At 38.8% G+C, this 25,824-nt stretch overlaps 1 protein-coding gene across 2 annotated transcripts; it reads right to left on the reverse strand.

The window, feature by feature from the left end:
- Positions 1 to 291: 291 nt before the first annotated feature.
- On the reverse strand, positions 292 to 23,890 carry LOC114473187 (AP2-associated protein kinase 1-like). Of its 2 annotated transcripts, none has more exons than XM_028462623.1 (20): positions 22,904 to 23,890; positions 20,435 to 20,553; positions 18,224 to 18,332; positions 17,911 to 18,053; positions 15,848 to 15,969; positions 15,542 to 15,623; positions 14,706 to 14,838; positions 14,484 to 14,587; positions 13,998 to 14,080; positions 13,703 to 13,863; positions 11,552 to 11,673; positions 10,911 to 11,231; positions 10,266 to 10,387; positions 9,969 to 10,177; positions 9,802 to 9,891; positions 8,159 to 8,254; positions 7,645 to 7,752; positions 7,347 to 7,508; positions 6,375 to 6,482; positions 292 to 1,116 (listed from the first exon to the last, which is right to left on the reverse strand). In XM_028462623.1, exons 1-20 carry the CDS (start codon positions 23,073 to 23,075, stop codon positions 443 to 445), a joined length of 3,240 nt encoding a protein of 1,079 aa, XP_028318424.1. In that variant the 5' UTR covers positions 23,076 to 23,890; the 3' UTR covers positions 292 to 442. The 2 variants fall into 2 exon arrangements, with proteins under 2 accessions (XP_028318424.1, XP_028318425.1); XM_028462624.1 differs by lacking the exon at positions 292 to 1,116 and adding an exon at positions 3,684 to 6,052.
- Positions 23,891 to 25,824: the final 1,934 nt, after the last annotated feature.

The following is a 25,824-nucleotide window of genomic DNA, read 5'->3' on the forward strand; positions in this document are numbered from 1 at the left end:
AAAATAAACATGAGGGGTGAAAGTTACAGTAACTTTTACTTTGAGTATTATTTAATTGAGCTACTTTTTACTTGTACTTGAGTCATTTTCGTATGACTTACTTGAGTACAACATCAATCAAGTAACAGTACTTCTACTTGAGGATATATCAGTACTCTTTACACCTCTGATTATTTTAACTGCATTTCATGATTATTATTAATTACTAGATTTATATTTGACAAAGTGAAAATATAGAATACCATTGTTTAAGATTGAGTGGTGTTTTAATTTGAAAAAGTACATGATATATTGAAAAAAAAATTCAGGCTACCCCATTTAAATTTCAGGCGACCCCACGTGGTGTATCGGCCTTAAGGTTAAAAAACACTGGAGTAAAGTGATATATTGGATTAATAATATTAATACTGCTTCTAACAATAACTTTGGCATTTTCCAGTAATCAGGGTTTTCCCTGAGAGCACCTGGGCTGAAAAGGAGCAGCGGTAAATGGGTCATCTAATGCACGCCCTACAATAGTCCATGAGTGCAGAGGTCCCACGGCGACCGAGCCCACCGCCGCCTGCTGCCCCACCCTGGAGACGACCCGGTGCCCGGCCACAGGTTGCTGAGGCAGCGGCACCTCAGTGTGCAGAGGAGCTGCTCTGATGCTGAGCAGCTGGAAGGGAAGGGGCTGAGCTGGATGATGCTGACTGATGCTCTGCAGCTGCACTGAGGCTGAATTCAACACCCCAGGGTTAGTGAGAACTGGTCTGCCGCTCTCCTGTCGCTTCCCAAAGGGCGCCTGCAGGAAAACGTCCGGGGGCTCGGCCTCTTTGTGAGACACAGGATAGCAGGAGCTGCTAAGGGTCCCCTCACTTTGTTTTCTTGGTGTTTTAAAAGGAGCGAGCTGGAAGACATCAGAGCTACTGGGAGGAGGAGGATGGAGCTGAGAAGCTTCAGGTGTGAAATGAGATTGGACAGAACAATGCTGCCTGGTAGGCTCCTCTGATGGAACCGCTGTGTGTTCATTACAGATGTGAGCAGATGTGATGTGCTGGATCCTCACCTGTTGGTCGTGGTCAGTGGGCTGCAGAGGAGCTGCTGGTTCGTTTGTGCTGAGCTCCCTCTGCAGGTCTGTGTGAGGAGGAGGAGGAGGAGGAGGAGGAGAGGGCCCAGAGGTCAGAGAGAACAACACTAGCTCAAAAGATACATCAGATAGTCACACAATAAAACATGTTACAAAACATGTAAGCTTTAACGATTACTGTGAATGATAAGGAATTTTATTACAGCAAAGATAAAATAACAAAACCAAAATGTTTTCACTCAAAAAGAAAAGAAAGCTTGAAGTTAATTTATTTTCTTACCCGAGCAGAAAATGGTTCCAAGCAAATAAAAACCACAGGCTAACTGTCAAATCAGCTTTTTTTTTTCCCATAATAATGCATCAAGTGAAGTTGGAAGTAATTCAAAGAAACACAATCACTCCGGATTTACAGATCATACACTCAGGCTGCAGCGGGGGGGCATCTTTAATAGATTTGTGTATTTGGAGGTACTAAGATATTTACAACTGAATTTGTTGTTTATTTACACAATGAGTCATGTTTTCGCTGTCATTTTTACTTTCTTCCGAGGGCCAAATTGGGGGTTTTATAGGGCCGGATTTGGCCCCCAGGCCTTGAGTATGACACAAGCCCTAAGTCACTGTACATGCTGTATAAAAGGAACAGCATCCATCGCCAAATCAATCAATTCATGATGTAAAATCAAAGCAAATTGAGTGGATTTGAAGCCTTTTTTTAACCTTCAAAAAGTGTATATTGCCACCTATTGGCAGTAAGTGTGTATTACAGGAAGTAAATCAAAGGTTTGAATAACAAAAAAAAAACACATCAGGAAAGTTATTCACCTAACCTTTCCTTTTCAGTAAATCCACTCACTTTCAGTCTTTAAGTGAAGTAGCGGTGCACAAAATGACAATTTCCTTATATATCTTTTTCACTTGGACACTTCCTGCGCCTCTTTCTCTCCGTCCAGGAACGCGTCAGAATCAACACTCAACACGGTGACATTCACATATGTATTTTATTTGCCATCCCTTTTATATTTCTTTAGTTATCTCACAAAAATAGAAGGAGCACACGATATCACAGCTCTGACGTGGGTTTGGGCCGTAACAACAGGAGGCATCTCAAAAACACTCACTAGTACCAGATATTCAACAGCTTGAGTTTTGGCAAAAAACAACAGAGAAACGAATGAGGGAGCTTCGGTTTCACGTCAATGACTCGTCTCTCTCTCTCTCTCTGGTTTATCGATTATAACGGCATGCTGGCAGCTATAGGGAGAACTCTCAGGAGTTGCATAGGTTCAAACAGTAACTGCTGAATGGTTTTTTTTTTATCATGGAGATACAGTAAAGAGGATGAGAAAGGGATAACGGGAGTGATAGAGTGCACGAGCTGTGCTTGTAGTCATTACAGGAAAGTCACTGATGCTTTGCAGATTAAATCAACATTTGGCTGACATACTAAATGACATACCAAAAATGATTTTAAGGTCTAAAATTTTAAGTTCTACACACGGCCTACATATATATAATAACCAACTGTGATAAAAAGGCTTTCTTTGAGTTACTTGATTTATTTATTCTTTTTTAACTTTGGTTTCGAATAAAACGGGTCTGAAAATATAACACAAACAAATATTTCAAGTTTTTCTTTTTCCACCTGGCGAATTTCAGCATGATTTTTTTCTTCTTCTTCTTAACACGATAAAAACTAAAGCCCGAGTAGAAGTAAAAAGATTATTGTTTGATCCTATTAAACATCTGTATGGCTCAATTGAGCTGTTCTTTAAAACCCTGGATAGCTAATGTTCTGCCACGCTGCTGCTTCGTCATCATCATCATCGCTCTCAGTGATCTCCCAACACATTAAGCATCAGACGAGGTGTGCGTTTCACTAAACTGTAATAATACAACTCCCAGAGGCCGTCACTATACATTTCCAGCTCTCAAACTGAGAGCAACAAAACTCATCATCAGACTACCTGAGAGGATTTCACAGCAAAAAGAGGGGGAGGGGGCGTGTCGCTGTGCTTTTAAGAAGAGACTTCAATGACAATGTGCAAATCGCCATATTTCCAGCAGACAACACCACAAGTAGGCTACTGGGAGAGGAAAACACAGCCAACAATTCAAACTCCACACACACACACACGCGCACTTATTACACTGTATACACTGTATACCAACACACACAAACGTAACATTCAACATCACTGCCATGCTTTATTCATATGAACGTGATGACAACAAAGCCAAACAAAAGCCTTGAAATCACTACAAAAAAAAAAAAAGAAACAAGACAGAAACTCCCACGTCCCAGATAATGTTTTAAATAAAAATATAATCCTCCATCGGTGCATGTAAACAAGCATAACACAGGCTCACTTTCTTTCCTTTTGTTTTTTTTTTTTTTTTTGCACAACAGCGGATTAGAACAAGGGATCTGACCTTATCTTCCAGGTATGCAAAGACCAGGATTATCATCTATGCATTTGAATGAAAACACTTACAGTACAGTAAAATAAGGAAAAACGGTCTTATACACACACAATTCAACAGAGAGGAATGAAATATCTTTATAGAGTTTTTCTTCAATATGTTTGGATGCTTGTTGCCTTAAGAATTTTAGATATACTCTAGTTCAGACTAATGTTCATTACTTACATTCATATTCTAACACTTTATTCATATTAACATGTATTAACAGGAAAACAATGTCATATATATACTACATATATGTATATATATTTATATATTTATATGAGTGAGAGACTTTTCACAGGTAAAAGCAACATGTTTTCCACACGTAAAGCTCGATGACGAGGACTTTGTATATTTGCTCTGAATGTGGAGCCTGCTGAGGTTGCAGATATGCATTTACATTAAGTCTGAATGAACCAATGAAAGGAATGTAAAATGAGAGTGCAGGATGTTTCATGGGGGAAAATGTAAAATGACGCCCGTTTCTCTTTCTTCTTTTTTTTTCCCTCGCCACAGAGCTAACATTAGCTGTCCGATGCTACGGGAAAGGCTGAGTGTGTGTTCGGGCCGTGAGATTGTGTTTGTTTCTGTTTTGCTGTGATTTTTTCAAGTTTGCGGTTGTATTAAGTAAACCAAAGTTACACTTTTGGTTTTAAAAAGCAAAGCATGTAGATAAGAAACTCTCCCACATCCTGCCTGTGTCGTGCACAGGTCATTAGCTACTGCTCAGTGATTGTAGACTCCTGTTTTAGTGCCAAAAAAAATTAGATATGTCTATCCCTTTGAGATCAAACTTAGAATAATATAGAATTCTACTTACTTTCTATGACTGCAGCCTATTTAAAAATTTGCTGAGGTGCATGCATTTCTTATATGGCACACTGTAAATAACAAACTTCATTGAAATGTTTTAATTTCAATCCAAACAGAAAGCCTTAAAGGGATCCTCCACTGTTTTTTTTTTCTCTACATATGTCGCCTAAAACCGTTGAAATGTACTAGTTAAGTGAATAATAACGTACTGTTGAAGACACACAAACCCTGATAAAAGAAGTTGTTTTGGGTGAAAGTCCTTCAACGGTCCATGATTTACTAGCTAACTTCAGTGACCAGAGCATTAGTTGCGCGCATTGTTTAAGGGGGGAGTAAAGGTCCCTTAGGAGAGCTCTTCTTCATTCTCTACTTCCAAACCGCAAAGAGCCGTCGCCCCCTTCAGTCAAATGTTTTTATCCTCTTTTCGGTAAACAAATGAGGTTTACGTCAACATCTTTAACTTCTCCTGGTTTTTTTAGAGCAACCAAAAGCAGCACAATTTGGAATTTTGACCAAAAAAGCTGGCTAAATGATCTAAAAAGCAGGCTGATAGTTTCACTCCAACAGGAAACAATGGGATGTTTACAGACAGTGGGGCCTTGTGACATCATCAAGATGGCGAAACATAGGCTCTAAAATGGTAACGTAGTCCTATTTTTATAAGTTAATAAAAAATGAATGAGGTGCAAAATAATGTGTTTTGTTAGGCATTGATCTCCTAATAAGGTACATTTTAAACATTTTAGGCGATATTTGTAAAAACAGTAGAAGATCCCTTTAATAAGGTTTGTGAAGAGTTGTTTTTTTTAATGTTTTTTTTGCTACTTATCGGTTTAACCTTCAGCTTGTTAGACAATTCTCTAAAGATCATTTGAATTCCCACAACTTTTCTCTCTAATCTCTAGCAGCTTTTAAATCCTTATTCTATTTTACAGCCCCAAACAGAGGTCACATTTAATGCAACTGTGCAAATCAGGCTACATGAGTACCTTTCAAATGAGTTTGGCATTAATAGAAACAAACCTTATTTGAACTAAAGGTCCATTATTCTATTTTTTTTTTTCTTCTTCATATTTAAAATGTGCAAATAAATCGAGGGAGAAGAATTCCAGAAGGCAAACGACAACAAATTTACTTGTGCACGATTACTACGACCACTTAGAACTAAGTCTATTGTACAATACAACAATAACCGTCTATTTATTATCAGACAGAATGCAATATTGTTTAAACAAACTGGATAGCTGTTCTAGATTCTGATCGAGGAGAAGATGACGTTTCTTAAGAAAGGTTGATGGTGTATTAGTAACGTTACCCCCCCAATGGACAGTAAACGAGGTGATGCAACTAGGACAGAGCAGGAGAATGGGGTGAGAGAAGAGAAAAAAAAGACAAGTCAGATATGATGCGTTTGATTAGATGGAAAGGGGTGAGAATGAAGCGCTGTTAGAGGACATGTCTACAGAGTTTGGAACTACAGTGAAGATGAAAGCCGGGGGTTTGCAACGAGCCAGCAGTGCCAACAGTGTTGATTGTTGTTATGCTGTGCCAGTTAGAATCCAGTGTTACAGCTTCTATAGGGAATGGGAGAGAGGGGGGCCGCCTACAGGTCGATGAGCTGGTCCACCAGCAGCAGGGAGCGGGCCAAGCTGGGCAGGCTGGATTCAGAGCCGCCACTGTTACTGCGCGAGTGGCCTCCTGAAACTGGCCGGAGAGAAAAAGGGGGGAAGGCGGAGGGGGAGAGAACGGGTACAGGCAGACACAGGGCAGCAGAGGGAGAGGGGTGGGAGTCACACCAAGCATAGAAAGCAGTTAAAGAAAAGGAGGGGAGGGAGGTTTAGAATAATAGGAGGAGGGAGAGAAAAGGAAGAATTTACCCATTTAATACTACTGCTTGCAAACATTCTCCACTCTTTAGACGTGAAATTAGTGCAGGCCATTTTATAAGTAAGATATTGAAGAAAAGCCAGAGTGAACACCCCGATGGTCTCGCATTGTGCTTCCCTATGAGACTTAAAGAACCTACCTTGGGAGTTTTTTCGACCTGTGACTGGAATAGGATCAAACTCGTCCTCCTCCACTGCCTCTGCACCTGCTGCTTGAGACTCAAAGTCTGAGATGAGGAGAGACGAGTCTGCGGAGAGAGATGATGATTCTCTTCAGGGTGTCTCACTAAATACAAAATGTTTATCCATCCATCCAGCTGTTGTTTATATAATACATTAAACACACTTTTTGTAGATTTCAAAGCAAGACAAATTTATTTGTATAGCACATTTCCTATACAAAGGAATTCAATGTGCTTCACATAAAATAAAGTGCAACAATTAGAAAAATAACTATTAAACTGAGTATAAAAATCAACAAAAAAGTTACAAACAATGACAAAGAGTTTGAAATCAACAATAAAATTATTTAAAAAAAAATCTCTCCTTCAGTAATAAACAGGAGAAAAAAGGAAAGCTTTGGATTAAAAAATGTTCACATTTGATGCAGACTTCAGTTTGTTCCACTTCTTTGCAGCATAACAACTAAAATCTGCTTCACTGTGTTTGCTGTGACCTGAAGATGGAACAATGCTGCAGGGAACATTATTTGAGAAATGCATTGAAATATGTTTTGCTTTGGCTTGGAGATGTCAATTCTGCAAGTTGTATGAAGCTGCATGAAGTCAATGTCGGCACACATTCAAATTTCACACAAACAAAAACACAAATCTTGTGGATTTGAAACAACTGACTCAACACCCAGAACTAAAACTTAAACCTCTGGCTATCAAACATGCTGATTTGATGCATATCTTCTTTAAAAATATATTTAAAAAAAAAAACAATAAGTGTTTATAATTAGTGTGTACCATCAAACTTGGATTTGGAAACAAAAAAATTGTCAAATGCTTCTAATGAACAACTCAGGAGAAAAATCTAAACTACGGCTGTAGAAATGTCAGTTATTAGCTGCACATTTCTCTTTCAATTTGCCATTTCTTTTAACTCACCTGCTTTAATCTGTGTGCAGTCTCCAGACAAGATACTGAAATCATCCAAAGCGGAGGCGGCGGATGTGGGAGCGGAAGACACAGAGGAGGTGGTGCTGCCTGTAGCAGGTGGTGCAGAGATCAATGAGCAGCCCAGGAGAGAGTCGTCTGCAGTGAGAGGGTCTGAACCCAGAAGGAAGACAGAGCAGGATTTGTTATATCAGCGTGCAACTAATGATACATAAAGCACATGTGTGACTGTTATTCTGCTGCTAGTTTCTAATTATTAATGCAAAAGTAAACAAGCACAAACAGACACCTTTAGCAGACTCTTCCACAGATCCACCAAAAGGATCAGACAATGACAGGAGGTCGGGAAGCATGAGTGAGGAAACATCTGGAGACTTGAGTCCTTCAATAAGCTTCTCTGGAGGACAAAAAGAAAATGAGTGGGTGAGAACATTTTATGTTAATGAAAAAAGGACAATTCTAAATCAAATTAAAGTTCGACAAAGATCTGAGAAAAGAAACACATGAATGCCATCTCTGTCTAACTTTATTGCTTGTATTATTGGAGCTTTTTACTGGATTGTTTTTAGGTTGGAGCCAGACAGGTTTTAAATCATTCCTCAAATGTTTATCTCCATCATGTCATTATTTATTTAAGGTATAAATTGACTTCTACTTCTATTATTCATTTACTTTACCATTGCAATCAGGGCATATACACAATATTTTTTTTAAATGTTACTGAAATACAATGTGTTGTGTATTGTGTTAAATATTAGTATAATTATTAAGCTGACACTGTTTCAAAGCATCTGAATATTTACCTGGTGCATTGGAGAGCTCAAGAGTTTGGAACGGATCAGGAACAACCAACAGAGCACCTCCTGGTTCCATATCAAAAATGGTTGATGGTCTTTCAACTGGGAAGAAGAAACATCATCATGAGATTTCTATCCATTTTATCAACAGTTTGTATGTTCAGATCTGAGCATACGAAGTGCATTCGACCATATTCACGCAAGCTTATTTATCAATTCTGACATGCACGTAGGCTACAATCAAATCTCACTGTCAGGTCTGACCTCGTGTACGCAAATCTGAGAGTGTGGATTTGTGGAGCAGCAGCAAAATCTGACGTCTACTTTAAACCTTTACAAATGTGAGACAGTATTTAATCAGTAATGTGATGAAGTATAGGTGAAATTGGCTGAAAGCATAATAAACACAGACTTTCAATCGTTAATTCCTTTTAATGCGGTATTTATTGCCTAAATCATCCGCACAACTGAGGTTGATATAAACGTCATATTTCTGCGTGTGTCTCCAGGGTCTCTGCTGTGAAGTTGCTTGCAATGCACACAGGGGGGCAGACGTCACCTGCTCGGTAGCTGATCCTCTTCCACAGAGCGTTCAAATAGGCTCCTTTAAGTCCAGTTTTCAGAAAGCAGAGAGCTTTGTTTTGCTCCACCTCAGATGTTAAGATGCCAATTTTCATCTTGGAAAAGTTTCTTTTCTTTTTTGACCTCAATGGGCGGGACCTCCGAAACAGGAGGGCATAACAAGTTAATGACGATTGAACTCAGCCGCCGGATTTTTCAACACCCGATCATTTGTACGCTGGGATTGGTCAAATACATATACTTCTTAAATCACACGTTGGTCCTGTCGTACGACCAAATGTGCACTTAAATTTTCACCCGTTTTCACGCAAGGTTGATAAATGAGGGCCATTGTGCTCCGTTTTGACTTCAGTGCACTGAGTCTTATCTCGTCGATCATTCCTGAAATGATGGACATGCCTAGTGATGGTGAATGTGAAGGTGTGTATGCTGGTCGGCATGAGAAATACAACGAACTGAGTACATTCTCGTTTTTTATTTATCATGTACGTTATTCGAGCAGATATCATGACATTATACAAGAAGTTGCAAAGGATATCAGTAGATTTATCTACTTCTGAGATTTTGGATGATTTCAAATTAATTCCATAAGTGAAACTGCTCTCTCTGTCAGGCCTATTTAGACTGTTCTGGCCACTTACTTTTGACTTTACAGAGCAACACAAGAAACCCGTAAATGACATCATCGATTGATACGATACACACATTAATGTGCTTATAGCATTCTTCAGACAAAGTATAAAGGATCTATATTTGCCAGGCAGCTGAGCAGAGCAGCCAGACCTTAATTGCTATTTGTCAATCTAATCAAATCCAATATTTTATTCATGTGCTGCACAATGATAACCAGTGTTTTCAAAAGCAATTTAAGACTCTGAGATTAATGGACTCGTTACATTAAGAAGTTTACTTCCTAGTTTTAAGTCCCTTTCACTTTCTGTAGGCTTATAGAAATATGAAGAACCATTTTACAGCCAATAAAAGCTTTTAAAAAGCAGAGGAATATGTGTAATTTTTGTTTAAAGTGATTTTTTTTTTTAAATGCCTATTTTAAAACGGAAACATACCAGTTTCCTGGGGAACACCATCTACAGTTGAAGTCAGCAGGCCTGGTATCAGATCATCAGAAGGCGTTCTCTCAGTCTCTGAAGTTAGATCTGCAAATGAAACATAATCTGTTGCTGTTATTTGATTTCATACATCCTACATTCTTACATCTGTGCACAAACATTACCGTTCGCCTTTTTGTCACCAATTTTCACCTCCTCTGAGGTAAGACTGGGAAATGTGTCATCATCAAACGGGTTCCACTGAGGTTGGGTGGGAGTGATGGTTGCACCGCCATTAGAGGGAGCAGAGGGGGCGTCTTTGCTTTGGTCCACCGCTGCATCACTAGGAACAAAGTGCACAGGCTGGATGCTGCAAGGCTGGGATGTGAGAAATCTGCAAGTGAAATGACACAGACAGAACGGCACAAAACAATAAACATAAAGGGAAAAACAACATTTTCTCTCATAACAATGAGACTTACTGACTGACGGCAGTATCTCCATCAGTTCCCTGTGGCTCCTGTGAGGACACGCTAACTGAAGCCTCACTGGGTATGCGTTGATGACCTTTTTCTTCAGATGTCTTTGGAGTCGTGGGTGGAGTCTAAGAGAAAAAGGGGTTTATACTTAGAACATGGCTGAAACATATTTTAAAGCAGGGGACTACAAATACCGTACATCGATGTGTATGTATTAGTTTTTCAAATGATTTGAAGGTTTGTAACAAGATTTGTCAATTTAAAAAAAAAAAATCAGCCAATCTGCTTTAGAAAGTTGATTGTTAGGGTGATTTGTAAATTTTGATTTGTGATTTTTGGGATATCAGAGAATAGTGAAAATTGTGTGGATTGATGGGGTGTATTGATGAAGTTAACGGGCAGAAATTTAATTGAGTTGTATTCTTCTTACTGATCCTTTCCAATAATGAAAATGTTTTATTTGTAATGTACATGGGGAATCTGTGTTGGTTTGCATTTTTATGGAATAAATAAATAAGTAAATAAATAAATAAATACATAAATAAATAAATAAATAAATAAATAAATAAATAAATAAATAAAAAAAAGAGAATGTGCTGCTGATGTTCAGACATTGCATCACTGATAACTTCACAGAGTGCCACTCACTGTCTCAGCTGATTTTTGGCTGATCTCTGAGGAGGTTGGCTGAGTTTGCTGTTGGGACACAGTCTGCTGACCAGAGGCAAGTCTACTGGGAGAGGATGGAGCCTCAGGCTGCTGAGCCATGCTTCCTTGTTTGCGGCGTGCAGGGCGCTGAGGTGGAGCGGGGCTGGATGGGGTCGGTCCAGCCTGATCGAGGGTGGATGTGACCGTAGAGGGGGGTGTGGTCTGCTGAGCCTGAAGTTGGACCTCTGTCTTGGTCAGCGATGATGTTGCAGCCACTGATGCAGCTGACTCTGCTCCTGCAGCAGCGACTGTCTGCTCCGCCTATAAAATAAATAAATAAGATTGTTTTAAACAACTCTTAACATTTTAAAGAGAAAAAAAAACATTTCAGTATAGGGTGTGGTGTTCAGATCCAACACAAGCCTGTAAATTTCGAATCTAGCAGTTAAATCAGGTTATTATTTAAAAAATTACCGTACTTAGATTATAATTACAGCTGTTGATGACTTTTTTTTTTTTAGCAGTTTTACCAAATAAATGTTTGTCATGCTCTCTTTGCCTCCATTTGCATAAACTTAGACCAAACTCATTATTAATCTGTAGTGGAAACATCTGTCAACTCTAAAATAGTTTATACTTACTTGTTTCTGGGGAGGTGTGGCTTGATTCAGATTGTTTTGTGCCTGAACGAGTGGAACGGCGGACGATTGTTGCTTTTGGAATTGGAGTGCGGCAGCTGGCTGAGAGAGGTCTAAACTGACTCCTGCACAACCAAAGAACACAAACTATTAGTTACCAGACACGCAAACACCAAAGGCATGAAAAAGGTCGGAGGGGGGTCTGGGGGGATCCTTCCCCAGACAACTTTTCTGATTTTAACAAAATCAAGCAATCTTGTATTCACGCCACTCAAGTTGTGGTTTGTGAAAAACAATTAAAAATATATATATATATGAAGAATTGTGATGTTAAAGTAAAAGTACTTAACATTTGTACAGTTATTCGCTTTGTTTCTTAACACCACTGCTGCTGAGCTACTGGTTTTATAGTCATTTTAACAGTTTCCATCATGTGCAATGTTTCTTTCCTCTTTTGGTCTAGACAAGCCTCTCAAGCTTTCTTTGTTGATCCATGTGGTTTTTTAAACAGGCACCCTTTCTATCTCCGCAGCTTTTGCTTTGTTCTCAGCTGCACTGCACTTTCATCGTAGGGTGAAATAACTGAAAAACATTGACAGGACTTACATAGGGTGCTCAAATTTTTTTTTTTATAGTTTTTTCCAAATTCTATTGTATGAGAGCAGCATTAATGTCACCCAATTTTCGCTCATAGATCAATGGTTTACTGAATCCGAGCAGGTTTATTAAGTTTTGATCAACTTAGATCAGGGCGACAGTGGCTCAGGTGGTAGAGGGTCGTCTTCTGATCGAGAGGTTGGGGGTTCGATCCCAGTACTTGACTATGTGTCGAAGTGTCCTTGGGCAAGACACTGAACCCTAAGTTGCTCCCAGTGGTCGACTAGCGCCTTGCATGGAAGTCTTGTCCCACTGGTGTGTGAATGTGAGAGTGATTGGGTGAATGAGCTGATATGTAAAGCGCTTTGAGACTGCTTCAGTGTGGGGATAAAGCGCTATATAAAATCAAGTCCATTTACCATTTAATTTAAATGATCCTAATTTAAATAATCCTGATGATATTTTTCCTGATGATTAGACAAATATCGACACAAGATGCATCAGTTATTTCACCACTAGGTGCCAGAATATTAGAAGCTACCAAATTATCATGAACGTACGATGTATCAGACTCTACAATCTCTGGAATCAGTCTCGTCCACAACAACACACAACTTGTGACCACAGATCTTCTGTCTGCGTGTTTTCTCGATCAAGTGAAACCGGTCTAGCCCACTCCTGTGACATGTCCCAAGCAGGTCCGTCCAGAGCGCAAGACTGAGACCCATGCGTTCACATTAGTCCGCCGCGGAGTACAAATTACATCCATTTGTACAGTATATGGTAGATATGTGTGGAATGGATCTAGCCTCCAGCGTGCAAGGAGCGGCAAACAGCCTATGCCGATGACCCCCCCCCCCCCCCCCCACCCCCCACCCCCACCCAAAAAGAAAAAAAGTCATCAGATCTATACGATTCACATAAATGACCTATTTTGAGATCAAAAGGACGAATTTTGCAGAAAAGCGACTGATTTGCATGTATGGTTACCCAATGGTACTTACACAGCTGAAGATTTCATTAGCCACAATATGCATTCATCAGCTATAATTCTATAAAATGTATTAGATCACATCAGGGGTGCCGACTCGAGGTGTACGGATTGATCCAAAAATATCGATAGTATTGATACCACTGTTGGGATCGGTATTGAATGATACCCGTGTAAGAAGATCAACTCTCTGCTTTTGTTTTGTCCCAACTGACTGCTGCAGTTTCAACAAAGAGGCGACTTGTATGTCTGTGTCTGTGAGTGCTGCTTCTCAAGTGTATGTTGTGAAAAAAAGGGTGTGAGAAAGCAGTGGTAACAGAAACACTGCAAATGTATAGAAGCATGTGAAAACTTGTGCAAAACAAAGCCCCGAGCTACAGAAACGAAGGGAGGAGGAGATGTGTCACCTATTCCCTGTCCTGACAGACCCAGAATATACTAATATACATTCAGGTTGAGAAGAGTGGTCAACTTCATCATCAATGTATTTTTTTGACATGGAGTCGACAAGAACCATGACAAAAGTTTCTCGTCGAATATTTCAAATATTCGATCGTTGTACGTACCCACAGCCTGAGCTGCTGCACCAGGAACATTAGCTCGTTTGCGAGGGGTGAGAACTGCCGGTTGGATGGGTAGGATGCCAGCAGCTGGTTGAGTATGCACTGCTTTGGGCCTCTGCCGGGGTGTGATGGAGGTTTCAGTGGTAGGAATTGGATCTGTCAGTCTAAAGAGGAAAGAAGCATGTCGACTTCTTGGTAACTTATAAATAGTGTAAACGCTGATGTCTTCCAATTACTCCTACAGAGGGTGCTACAACAGTATTGATGGCAACAGTTAGTTAACGCATGTAATACTTGCCTCGGCTTAGCCTGGTTCTTCTTTGCTGCTGCAGCTTCACTTGCCTTGATTGGCTCAGGAAGTTTGGAAGGAATTGAAGAATTCTAATGATAAAACCATGCATTATCAACAAATCAATGAATAAATAAGAAAACATTCATCAAGATCCCCCACCAGATTGGTTGTCAATATAACTCACAAACTTTTCCTAAATGTCCTAAATCTAAGACCTTAGATGTATAAATAAGAAAATATTATCGCATCAAAATATAAAATTACCATCTTAAGTGATTTCTGAGAAAAACTGTCCCCTTTAACTCAGACAGACAGACAGAGCGGAGCTCAAACCTATATCCCCCTTCACACTTTGTGGTGGGGGATAATAAGATACAAGTTAAAATTTGTAATACAAATTTAAGCCCATCTACACAGTATGCAAGTCATACAAGAAACAAAATCACTTTCTAGCAGGTGCCAAAAGCAATGTAAGTGAAAGCTAAAACCAACCTTCGTATTCTGCACAGGACAGGTTCGCTGAGCTTGTTTAAAAGCAAAATGGGACACCTGGTAGATATCCGGTCTGATGTCTGGGTCAGGCTCCAGCATATAGCCTGAAAATACAAACAATAAAAACTAAAAAAATCCTCAAATCCGTAAATGAAAAATGCCACAAAGTAAAGTCAAACTTATTTGATTGGTTGTCATGAAAACACCAGAAGAGTCACTAACGAATGAGGCAGTGGAGATCGTAAGAATAACGGGAGTTATCTGGAATGGTGAAACTGCCATCACAGATGGCCACCTGGCTTTCACCAAAGGGCAGAGTGAAGAAACACAACTTGTACAGCAAGCAACCCAGAGCCTGGATAAGAAGACAAACACATGCAGAGCCCGTCACAAAGAGACAGAAACAGAGAATATGGAAAGAAAAATATTGACAGTTATTCAAAGAAATAATGCACAGAGGAAAACCCTTTTCACCATATAAGAGGTGATAAAACTAGCCATACACTGTGTGTTTCCTCAGGCAGTGATTCTCAACTGGTGAGTTGGGACCCAAAAGTGGGTTGCAGAGAGCTGGTCAAAAATGAATACTTAATAGCTCTCATGTTGGACTTGTCTTTTATTTTGAGAGAAACTTATTTTTTTGACAAACATGCCGCGCAATGCCTGAAAATATATAAATTTATGTTTTAAAAACGATTACATATGCATTTTTTCAACAAAACTAAACAATGTGAGCCGGAGATAGGCACCGGTAGACCCCGCAACCCTGAAATAGGACAAAACAGGTCTGAAAATGGATGGATGGATGAATGGATGGATAAATTTGGTTGGTTGAATTCTAAAAAAAGTGGGTCACGATTTAATGACCGTCGCAAAATGTGGGTCCCAGAGTGAGACAGATGAGAACCCCTGCTCTAAGGTTTAATATCTTTGAACTTTTGTTACATATTGATATGACATGTCATGTAAACTAAAGTTACAACTTTTTAAGGCTGCATATATTATCTGCAGCTTTTTTTTTTAAAGAGCCAACATAATTTTCTATCAGCTTCACTTACCCATATATCGGCCTTCGTTGTGATAATCTTGTTATTGTACAGGTTTACCATTTCAGGAGCACGATATGATAAAGTAGTATACCTGGAAAAAGCAGTAATAAGGTCACGAAACAAAAAAAGAAGAGTTAAGAACCAAAAGGAAAACAATGGTGACATTGTAGGGCAAACAAACGTGTGTATAAAGTGAAACATTTGCAAACATTTACATGTTATACCAGAAATATGCAAAGTTTGTCGTGCGTATGCGGATTAGGTATTTGAGTAATAGTGGGTGAATGTGAACGCATGTGTAAAAAAGTCACAAACTTTTTAATTTCCTCCTCGACGGCAGCCACCCCTTCAGTCTGTGGGCTCTGGAACTTGTTAGTTGCACTGCCGAAGTCACACAGCACATAATGTCCTTTATCATGCAAGAGAATGTTCTCCACCTAGAGATGTACAAGACATGGTTCACATGAGGGTTTTCACCAGTGATGCTGAGCATGTTGACTCGGGGTCAGTATTGGCAATATGTATCATGAATCTTGGGTCACGATACGATATTATCATGATATATTGCGATATTCTCCCCAGTTAATATCAAAATTAAACATAGAGATGCGGCTGTTTCTCTGCTAACACCTCAGCATGACGTCTTGCTAGGTGAGCTCGTAAGTTAGTCGTGCTCCCACAATATTTCTTGGGATATTGATTAAATATCAGAAGAAAATATATGTATATATTTTTTTTTTTTTCCAAATCAATTTAAATAAAAAACATACGATTTAAAATCGGCACCCAAAATATTGCGATATATCGTGAGATCAATTTTTTTTTCACACCCCTAATGTTGACACTTTTTTTTACTACTCATCTCTAAGCAGTAACTCAAATCATAATGCAAAACATTTAAATGTAAAAGGTGTAAATAGCATTCCATTCTGAAAGTGGGGAAAATATAACAGACGCTGAGCAACATTTGGTTTGCAAAGTACAGCAAAAACAGTGTTTTGACATTTCAACTTCAAATATTACAAACAAATAAAAAAACAAGTAATCTGAGTCTTAAGTTTATTCATAACCACATCGTGATTTTATAAATCAATAGCTTGTTCTCTCTTTTTTTTATTTGCACTTTTTTCATACACTCCCTCACGCTTCCAATCTTTTCATTATCTATCCTCCCAACTCGCTCTCAGTTTCCAGTCTGTGGCTGAGTGGTACACCCTATGTTTCCCATCTTTGTTGCATTAGTGCACTTTATGTCAAACAAATGGTTTATCAGAAGCCATTATTTGCAAAATTTGTTCTACTGTGGGGTTGTCCTCTCTGCAGTGACCCATTTTCTATATGTGGAAATATACCATGTGTGTGGTTATGTGTGTGTGTGTGTGTAGGAATTTAGAAATGAATCTTTGTCTCAGTACCTACGCTCTACGTGTATGTGAGTAAATGTGATTGATTGTCTGTTCCTGGCTGCTGTAATGCCAGTAAATGTACTGCGTCTGTGGGTTTAGACAGATAATGGGCAAGCTCACAAATGCTTTGTTTTCAGTTCTGATGGCGTTGCTACTTCGATCTACTGTATATATTAGGACAGTGTTTCTCAAATGGGGGTACGTGATGGCACTGCAGGGGGTACTTGAGAGATAGAGTGGAAAATTAACAAATGAAAGCATTAAAAATATGGGGTTTTATTTTCAATTTTGGTTAAAAAATGACAAGGTGATGCAGGTGTTGACCGGAAATTATAAAAACTATAGAAATAAATCTATTCAGGAGGCACTAAATAATGCACAATCCAATTATTTACAACAATAGATTCTTTAAAATGTGTGTTATCACTCATTCATCCATCATTATGCTCTACAGTTGATTTTTCATAGTATTCTTAGCAAAATGTTGGAGCCGGACCAATGGGGGTACATGGATTCAGAAAGAAGAGATGGGTGGTATTTGAGCCAAAAAAGTTTTAGAATCACTGTATTAGGAAAATCAAAATGAACTACCAACACTATTTAAATATCTTGCAAAAACTGAGACATTAAAAAAAGCAGAAAAGCATTTGGTTTCTCTTTTTCCTCAGAAACCAAATGCCTGACTATTAAAATAAATGAATACCTGTATAGCATTTTGTCTGAAACAAATAAGTCAATTTAACTCTCATTATGGCAAGATTATCCTCAGCAGGTGGTAACACAACTAAATGATCTATCCTCCTACCATACAGAGCAACTATAATAGGAATCTATAACGATTATTTTGTTTAAGAGCTGTTCTTCTTGCTAATTTGACTTAATAGACTTAAGCAAATATCCTTAAAGGGGGAATCATATTGATTTTAATAACAATGTAAGTAGTGTTATTATAGATCATAAATCGGGGGTCACCTTAAGGTCTCTGTGGATGATAGGTGTCTTGCGCTGGTGCAAGCGGGAAACAGCATCACAGGTGTCACAGAAGATTTGCAGCACCTCAGTCTCAGTGAAGCCAGTCTGCAGCCTCTGATTCATCAAATTCACCACCTGTCCTCCTGCAGATGGAACACAGGAAAAGCAACTTCTTTCAAACCATGATATTTTACGTCTATAGTCAGTCTTTGACTTGAAAAATCAATATTGCTGATGAATGGAAGTGCAAATACAAATTGATTCTACACAAAAACCCACAGCCTAACTACATGGTTTTCTACTCCCGACTCACCCTTGCAGTAGTCCATGAGTATGAAAACCTCCCAAACGTCCCGCGATCCCAACGCTGTGATACTAGAGTCCAAATAACCAACAATATTCTTGTGACCAACGAGGTCTTTCTGCAGGAACACAAACACACATTAGGGTCATTGAGGCATCATATTTAACAAATGTAGCACCAAAAAGGAACACAATACAACAATACAGATGTTAGTCTGTTAATTACACAGTGTTGTGACAAGCTTCCCCTATATGCAGGGTTGACAGTCATACATCATGGGTGGAAAAAACTTGGTTGGCCTGTGTTCTTTCAATAGACATAATTAAAATACCTCAGTTTGCCTAGGCGTCGGGTCCCAGGTTTTATTTTTCCCCTTTTCTTAGGTCTTTTTAAATTTTCTTTTTCCCCTCCCTCTTCTCTCAGTTTTATTATAATACCTATTTTGTCCATTATTAACTTGTTATTGTCCCCTCCCATCACCCACTAACAGCACAAGGCCATTACTATAATCATTATAATTATAATTGTCATTGCTGTTGTTCTCTTCCCCTCTCCTCTTCTCCATCCCCCAACCACGCACACACACTGCATTATATTGGGTAAGATTTGGAAATACCGTCTATGGTAACCAGTCAGCGTTTTTTGGTTTTGTTTTTCTGTAATTGTCTCTGTCTTTGATTAAATAAAATGTACCTTTTATTTAACGAGGGAAAAAAATGCCTATTAGAAAAAAGGTGAAACATTTGCATTCTTTAAATTACATTCCAAAAGTTTTGTTTAATTCACATGCAATAACTTACACCTCTATTGAAATAAAATGTCAGAAACAAAACTATGTTTCATTAAAACTTTATAAAAGTGCATAATTTAACACAAACTACACAAAAACTGCAGCATTAGTGGATGAAGAGCAGGAAACCTACATTGTATTTTGTCTGGCGAGAGGGCAAAATTATTCTCCGAGGTATCAGCAAAGAAATATGGGGGTTGTCTTTCAGAAAGTAAATGATTTTACCCTTTAGGCAAAGTTATTAATGTGCCAGTACCATCTTCCTCTGATAGTCTTTTTTTTTTTATTTTCTATCTAAGAATCTTCTGTGATTTGACTGCTCGGACAATCGACAAATGAAAATTAAAACATATCACAAATCACGTTACAACTAAGCTCCAACACCAAAGATAAATTCAAGAATCATCCCCAACTAAAAGATTTCGCAAAACTCATGACTAGCAAACAATCAAATTGTATTTTTTTTTTTTTATTCTCCTTTTGTCTGCATATGTCATCAAAGGTTAGCACTATACAGTATATACTGTAATTTTTTTGTGATCGCTATGCATGTTTAGTTCTTGCAAAAAAATGAAACAATGCATTTATTATATTGATTAGTAGTGACATTTTGTATTTAACAGAAAAAAAATTCGTTCTCTATTCCAAATGTAACAGAACAGACTCTGTACAGATTCAGATAGTTCTCTATATACAAAAAAATCGATTTATGGAAATCAATTTTTGGAATTAGTTGATAAAAACGATTTATTTTGCAAATTTGAGTTAAATAAATAAATAATTTTACAATTTTTTTGTTCCTTCCCACCACAGTTTTTTCAGACTTTTTTGCGTTCCGTCCTTGTGGGTTACCGTAGCACGATTTCTTTAAACAAAAATTGCACCTGTAATTTTGGTTTTTTTGCTTCTCTGTTCAAAATGTAATTCTCTAATCCAAGTGTAACAGAACAGACTCTGTACAGAATCAGATAGTTCTCTTAGGTATAGATGATGTATTTAGTCGTTCACTTTTGGTTTTTTTTTATTTTTCAGAAAAAAAACTAAATAGAAAAAAGAAACACAAAAGAAACCAAAGTGAATAAATTAATGATTGCTGTAAATATCTGTATGTTATTGGTATATAATTTGTTTAATTATTAGTATTATCTATCTTACTTTATTTTTTACTACTGTAATGTGTGTGTATCTGATCCTTATTTTTAACAGTGTTTTACTTATTTCTACACTTATTTAACGTTTATTCTTTCTTCCATTTTTGTTAAGCGTTTTAATTCTTTTATTTGTGATTTTAGATTTCATAAAGTGGCTGTAACAAAAGCAATTTCCCCCTGTGATTAATAAAGGGATTCTGATTCTGATTTAATTCAACCGAGGGGTCGAACAGGCAGGAGACATTTCCTGATAACCACATCATAATCAAGTAGACTCACCATGATTTGAATCTCACGCTTGCACACCTGCAGGTCATACTCATTGTTGACGTACATCCTCTTGAGGGCACAGCGCACCCCTTGATTGGTTCGCACAAGGAACACAATGGCAAACCCTCCTGTTGGAATGAGAGGAGGCAGAAAGTCAAATACAAGAGTCTGTTATGTGTGTGACAACAAACGTTTTGACTGTACTTAAAAGTACACAATCAGAACTTCCAAAGAAAAAGTGACACATTTATGAAAGTCACCAAAAAACAAACATCCAAAAGCATAAAAGTGAAAATCTACTTCTATTTTATGTTTGCTTTACACCTCAAGACTTTCGGAAATGTTGCAATTTCTGTCTGCGTCGCGTTGCATCACACTTGACAATCAAGACCAAATGGTGCAGCCTTATAGCATTATCTATTAGTCATGTCATAGCTGCAGGGTTTAACGTCAGGGCCTACATTGAGGATTCACCATCTGGTGTAGCTCAGACCACAAATTCACTTTGCTGAGTTTAGCTGTAGAAGATCGAGTCATCAAATCCAGGCAGAGACTGCGGCTTTTCACTGCATCCAGATCTTGGCATGCGGTGTCTCGTATTGCACGCAATGAAATATTAAAGAAAAGTAAATGCAGAGTTACTGAATAACTGTAGCAAGCGATTCCATCTGCTTTTAGTCAATCGACAGCTTGCTATACAGTATTTCATTCAAGCAGAAGTTTGTCAATGTGACCAAAGAGCTTTGCATAATTTGACTGGAGTGAAAACATACTAAAATCAACCAAATCTTTATTTTTATAGAAATATGTAAATTTTAGGACATAATTACAGTAAGTATACAAGTCATCTGCTTCATGTTTTACATCACCAATAGAAAAACACACCATATTTTAATATGAATTTACTATATCTATAAATCTCTTGATGTACTCTTCCTCATTCCTCTAGCTTGGAAGTTCCATCTTTAACATCCTTAGTGAAATATATCCATTTTCTCTTCTCTGTATGTCACTGTACCATCTTCACCTGCTGCATCATAACATAACTCTGACACGGTCATTCTAAAACTGGTCCATACTTATCACTAATTTAAAAATTAGTCTAGAATGTCTTCTTTCTCTTAAACTAAGCCACTGTCTTCAAACCATAAAGAGTGGTAACGCTCACTCCCTTCTGATCAGATTTTCCATTATTATTTGGATGTCCTGCATTCACTTATTCTACCAAAGTAAAATAGAAACCAGTCCTCCAATAACCGAAGGGTTGGGGGTTCGAATCCTGCTCTAGCCAAGTGGGGTTGTGTCCGTGGCAAGGCACTTTACCCACATTGCCTCGTATGAATGGGTATGAACTGTGCATGAATGGTAGCCACACTTCTGTTAGTCTGCCCCAGGGCAGCTGTGGCTACATTGTAGCTTACCACCAATGGTGTGAATGAATAACGTGCTTTCAGTCTCCTCGAAAAAAGTGCTATATAAAGCCAAGCCATTATTATTATTGTACTGTTATGTAATAGGATAGCAAGCTGCCTTTATGTTCTCCTGTGTAAGAAACAGTATAGATTCCTGACATTTTGTCTTTTTTTTTTCCATTTAACTTATCTTTAGACTCTATAGATTAGAGTCAAACTCGGGAAGTGAAACTCATTCAAGGGCCACATAGACCTAGTTTGATCTTAGGGGGCCGGATCAGGAAAAGCCATGTTTTTGCGAAAGTAAAACAGCAAAAATTCAGAAATGTGGTTACCCTGTTTGCACTTTCACAAAGAAACTTACATCCTAAATTTTAAGCAATCTTTCAAAATTCCTTGCGTTTGCAACTGGTGTTCTTAAAATTTGCAATGCAAATTGCCAACATTTTGTGGGATAATTTGCACTCTCTATTTTGTTTTATTTTTTTGCATTTTTTGAAAATTGGGAATTTGGAGGGAGTGAGATATCTACAACTTTATGGTGATGTACAAAGAGTTGTTTTATTTTGGAATTTTCACTTTGAACAAAATCTTCCCGAGGGCCTGACTAGATACTCTGGCCGGCCGTATTTGGCCTGCTGGCCTTTAGTTTGACACCAGTGCTTTTGAGTGCTGTACATTCATTTATATAAAAAAAAAAATCATAGATAAACACTGTGAGGTTCACATATACATTGTTTAAAAATAGCTTATTACATGTCTAGGGAATATAGATAGTTATCTAAAAATCTGGTAATGATTGCCTCTCCACATAGGCCTAGTGTTAGACGTACCCCTCGTTGGAAATCATTATTTTCGGGTACAGCTGTGAGGAACAAGTAGGCCTCTGTTTTAGAGATCCGGAGACCCTACACGTGAACATACAGGGACCCTAGAGCAAGTCTTTTTATTCGTTCAGCTTTCACGTTAAACACATACTCAGCGTAAATAATAAAGCATTCAATGATGCAAGAGTGGAAACAAAACATATCTCCTGGCATCCTGAGGGGTCTGCAGGCCTTCTCACCTTCAGCAATGATCTCCTCCACAGTGACTTGGTGCCTTCCGACAGTAAAGGCTCGTCCAATGAAGTTTCCTCCAGCGTGTCCAGACCCGGAGCTGCTGCCGCCGCCTCCACCTCCTCCTGAGCCGGGCCCGGAGCTCACCAGCTCCCGGCGAGAGTCGAAGAACTTCCTCATGTTGTCCGCACCACACCACACCACACACAGAAGGGCTACTGGTCTAGTAAGATGACTGACAGTGCAGCTTGTCAGACTGAAAAATCCTAACAAAGTCTAAGTGAAGCTTTAAATCCTACAACGTGTCTCTTAAAATGAGAGAATCCGGGTTTTGGCGGATTTTTGAGCCCATTGGCTTGTAAACACAGGCCAGTTGGTGAGAGCGGCTGCGACTAGCTGTTATGTAAGTGTATTACACGACCCAGGAGGCTAAAGCATCTCCAGAGAAAGCGTTTCTTGAGCTTCCCATCCAGCTGTTCATGATCGGCGGCGGCACTAGGATGACATTAGGTCCTTCTCCATCACTCACAGCCAGGAATGAGCTAGCCGAGTGCTAGCTGTGTGTGCGTTATGACATTTCTTGTACGTTAAGGTTATCCAGGTTATCCTCTGAAGACAACGTCCTCCGCTGCGATGTATCCGACGTGTAGGCTGTGCAATAACGACGTCCGAAAACGCCTTTCCATCCTCAAGGGGGTGAAGCGATCGCAGGCTGCCACATCGTTAGCTGCCCGTCGAGCTACTTAATCGCTGCCATTGACGATCAAACTATTATATCAGTTAGCTTACGACGCAGCCTCGCGTCTGCACAAAGAAGCGTCGGGGCAACAGCCAGCTAAAAAGGGTGACACTTTGCAAGACTGGCTGAAAAGATTTGACAAAACAAAGCGTCAAATTGGGGTTTCAGTGCAGCGTTTAATCTCCGTAGCACAGCAGTGTTTAGCTGCATGCAGCGCTGCCAGCTATCGCAGAATCCGAGCTGTTGCTGTTGACACGCGCAAAGTACTCTGGGTAGTGTAGTTCGGATGGCAGTGGAAGAATCTCACCCTCTGCTCAAATATGATGCTGCTTTCACATGATTATTACATATCAGCATAGGGAATATACATTTCCTGGTTATTTTTATTCGCCATATTTTTATTTATTTATTTTTTTTAATATATTTCTTTATATATCAGGGTTTATAAACCACAGCATTAACCTGAAAAACACTGGACATTAAAAGAGGGTAAATACCTCAGCACTCCACCCATTTAGAGACTGAAAAATGAACACAATTCACCCCACTTTCTCCTTTGTGCAATATCAGGTTATATTAATTTATTTATGTTTTTGTACGGTAAACTTCAGTTTTTTCCTTGTTTTGTACCTTCTATTGTTATACTGTCTTGGCTGATTTGTTGTTGGTAATTTTTCCATCTGACTCGGGACATTCCATTGTACCTGTTCTTTTTAACATGTACACTCGGCAATGAACTCTATTCTATTATATTCTAAAAAAGATTAGATATATACCAGATCACGATTTCAGAACTGAAATCCATCTTTTGTCTGTTAAATAGTCAAGAAAGAAAAAAATCCAACGTGTACACTGTATACACCATCTAACACAAATTCCATAATTATAGTAGCCATTGTACATTGTATATAATGCTATCATAAAACCACATCCATTAATTTCTACAATAGGTTGAGTGGACCTCAAAGGAGATATGCAAATATTTTTGGACAAAATTGGAGCTACCATCTACTGCTACAGAGCAGAGAAGTTTTGAACATAAAAGCAAAAGAAGAAAAAAAAGAAAAAGAATGAGAAAAGAACCATCAGCCCAGTACAAGTCAAGACAGCAGCAAAAAAAGTAGTCAAATAAGTCTACTAATGTAGCAACAATTGCATTAGAAGCACTAGAAAGTAACAAAAAGTATCATCAAGCAGTTTACAAGGCATCAGACAGCAGAGCTAGAAAGAAAATCCCCCTTATTTTTGCTACAGTTGCTGAAAAAAGTAAAAATAGGAGTCAGTGTGCACCGTGCAAAACCATTTACACATAGAGGTAGTAGAGGTACCAGTTTGGCTTTAATCGTCTCTCTGTTGTAGTGACAGGCATTTATCCTCACCAGTGGATGTCAGTGACCTCAGATACATCTGTTTTCATAAAGTGCAGTAAAGTCTCCTTAACACAACAGTCATAAACACAGAAACCATTGATGAAATTCAGGGCTCAGGGTAGTTATATTGTATTGCATGGCAGGTGTAGCATTTAGCATGTCTGTGTCCCAGCGAGAAGACCCTGGGTGCTGGCTTCCTCCCACAATTCAAAAAAAACTAATGGCCTAAGGTGTGCATTGGTGTGTGAATGGATGTTGGTTTGTTTCAGACTGGTTTCCTGATCAAGGTGTAATGCCTTGTGCCTGGTGTGAGCTGGGATAAGCACCAGCAGACCCCTGCCATCCTGCTCAGCAGTTGTTCCCAACCATCGGGCCGCAGACTGAAACCGGTCCATGGACCATAAAAAGTGCCAGGCTGCAAAAACAAAAAAAACACTTCCACTTTTGTATGTTTTACTCATTCATTTGATCGCACATGATTAAACTGTTTGGATGTGAGGTACACAGATGATTCAAGGTCAGGGAGCACATTCACTGCAGTGCTAGAGCAACATGCGTGCACTTTGGTATAAGGTACTGCAGTGTAATTCAAAGAAAGTGTCTTTTTGTACGGTTGTCATATGGACAACCCCGGTGCTATTGGTACAGTTACCGAAGTACATGTTCGTAGCGTCTAGGGTTAGGATAAGGTTTAGAGTCAGGTTTAGGTTATAACCCATTATTGCAACCACTTTTAGCGTTAGGGTTAGAATTGGAGTAAGGATAGGGTTAGGTTTAGGTTATAACCCAATATCGCAACAATTTTTAGGGTTAGGGTTAG

Source organism: Gouania willdenowi, chromosome 12, assembly GCF_900634775.1.
Source record: "Gouania willdenowi chromosome 12, fGouWil2.1, whole genome shotgun sequence".
NCBI lineage: Eukaryota > Metazoa > Chordata > Actinopteri > Blenniiformes > Gobiesocidae > Gouania > Gouania willdenowi.

Coding starts and splice junctions, on each gene's coding strand:
- LOC114473187 (XM_028462623.1), bottom strand. CDS start 23,075: ATGAGGAAGTTCTTCGACTCTCGCCGGGAGCTGGTGAGCTCCGGGCCC. Junction 8,255..9,801: donor TGGTGTTCCCCAGGAAACTG/GTATGTTTCCGT, acceptor TCTTCTTCCCAG/TTGAAAGACCATCAACCATT. Junction 7,509..7,644: donor TGTGGAAGAGTCTGCTAAAG/GTGTCTGTTTGT, acceptor TTCTGGGTTCAG/ACCCTCTCACTGCAGACGAC.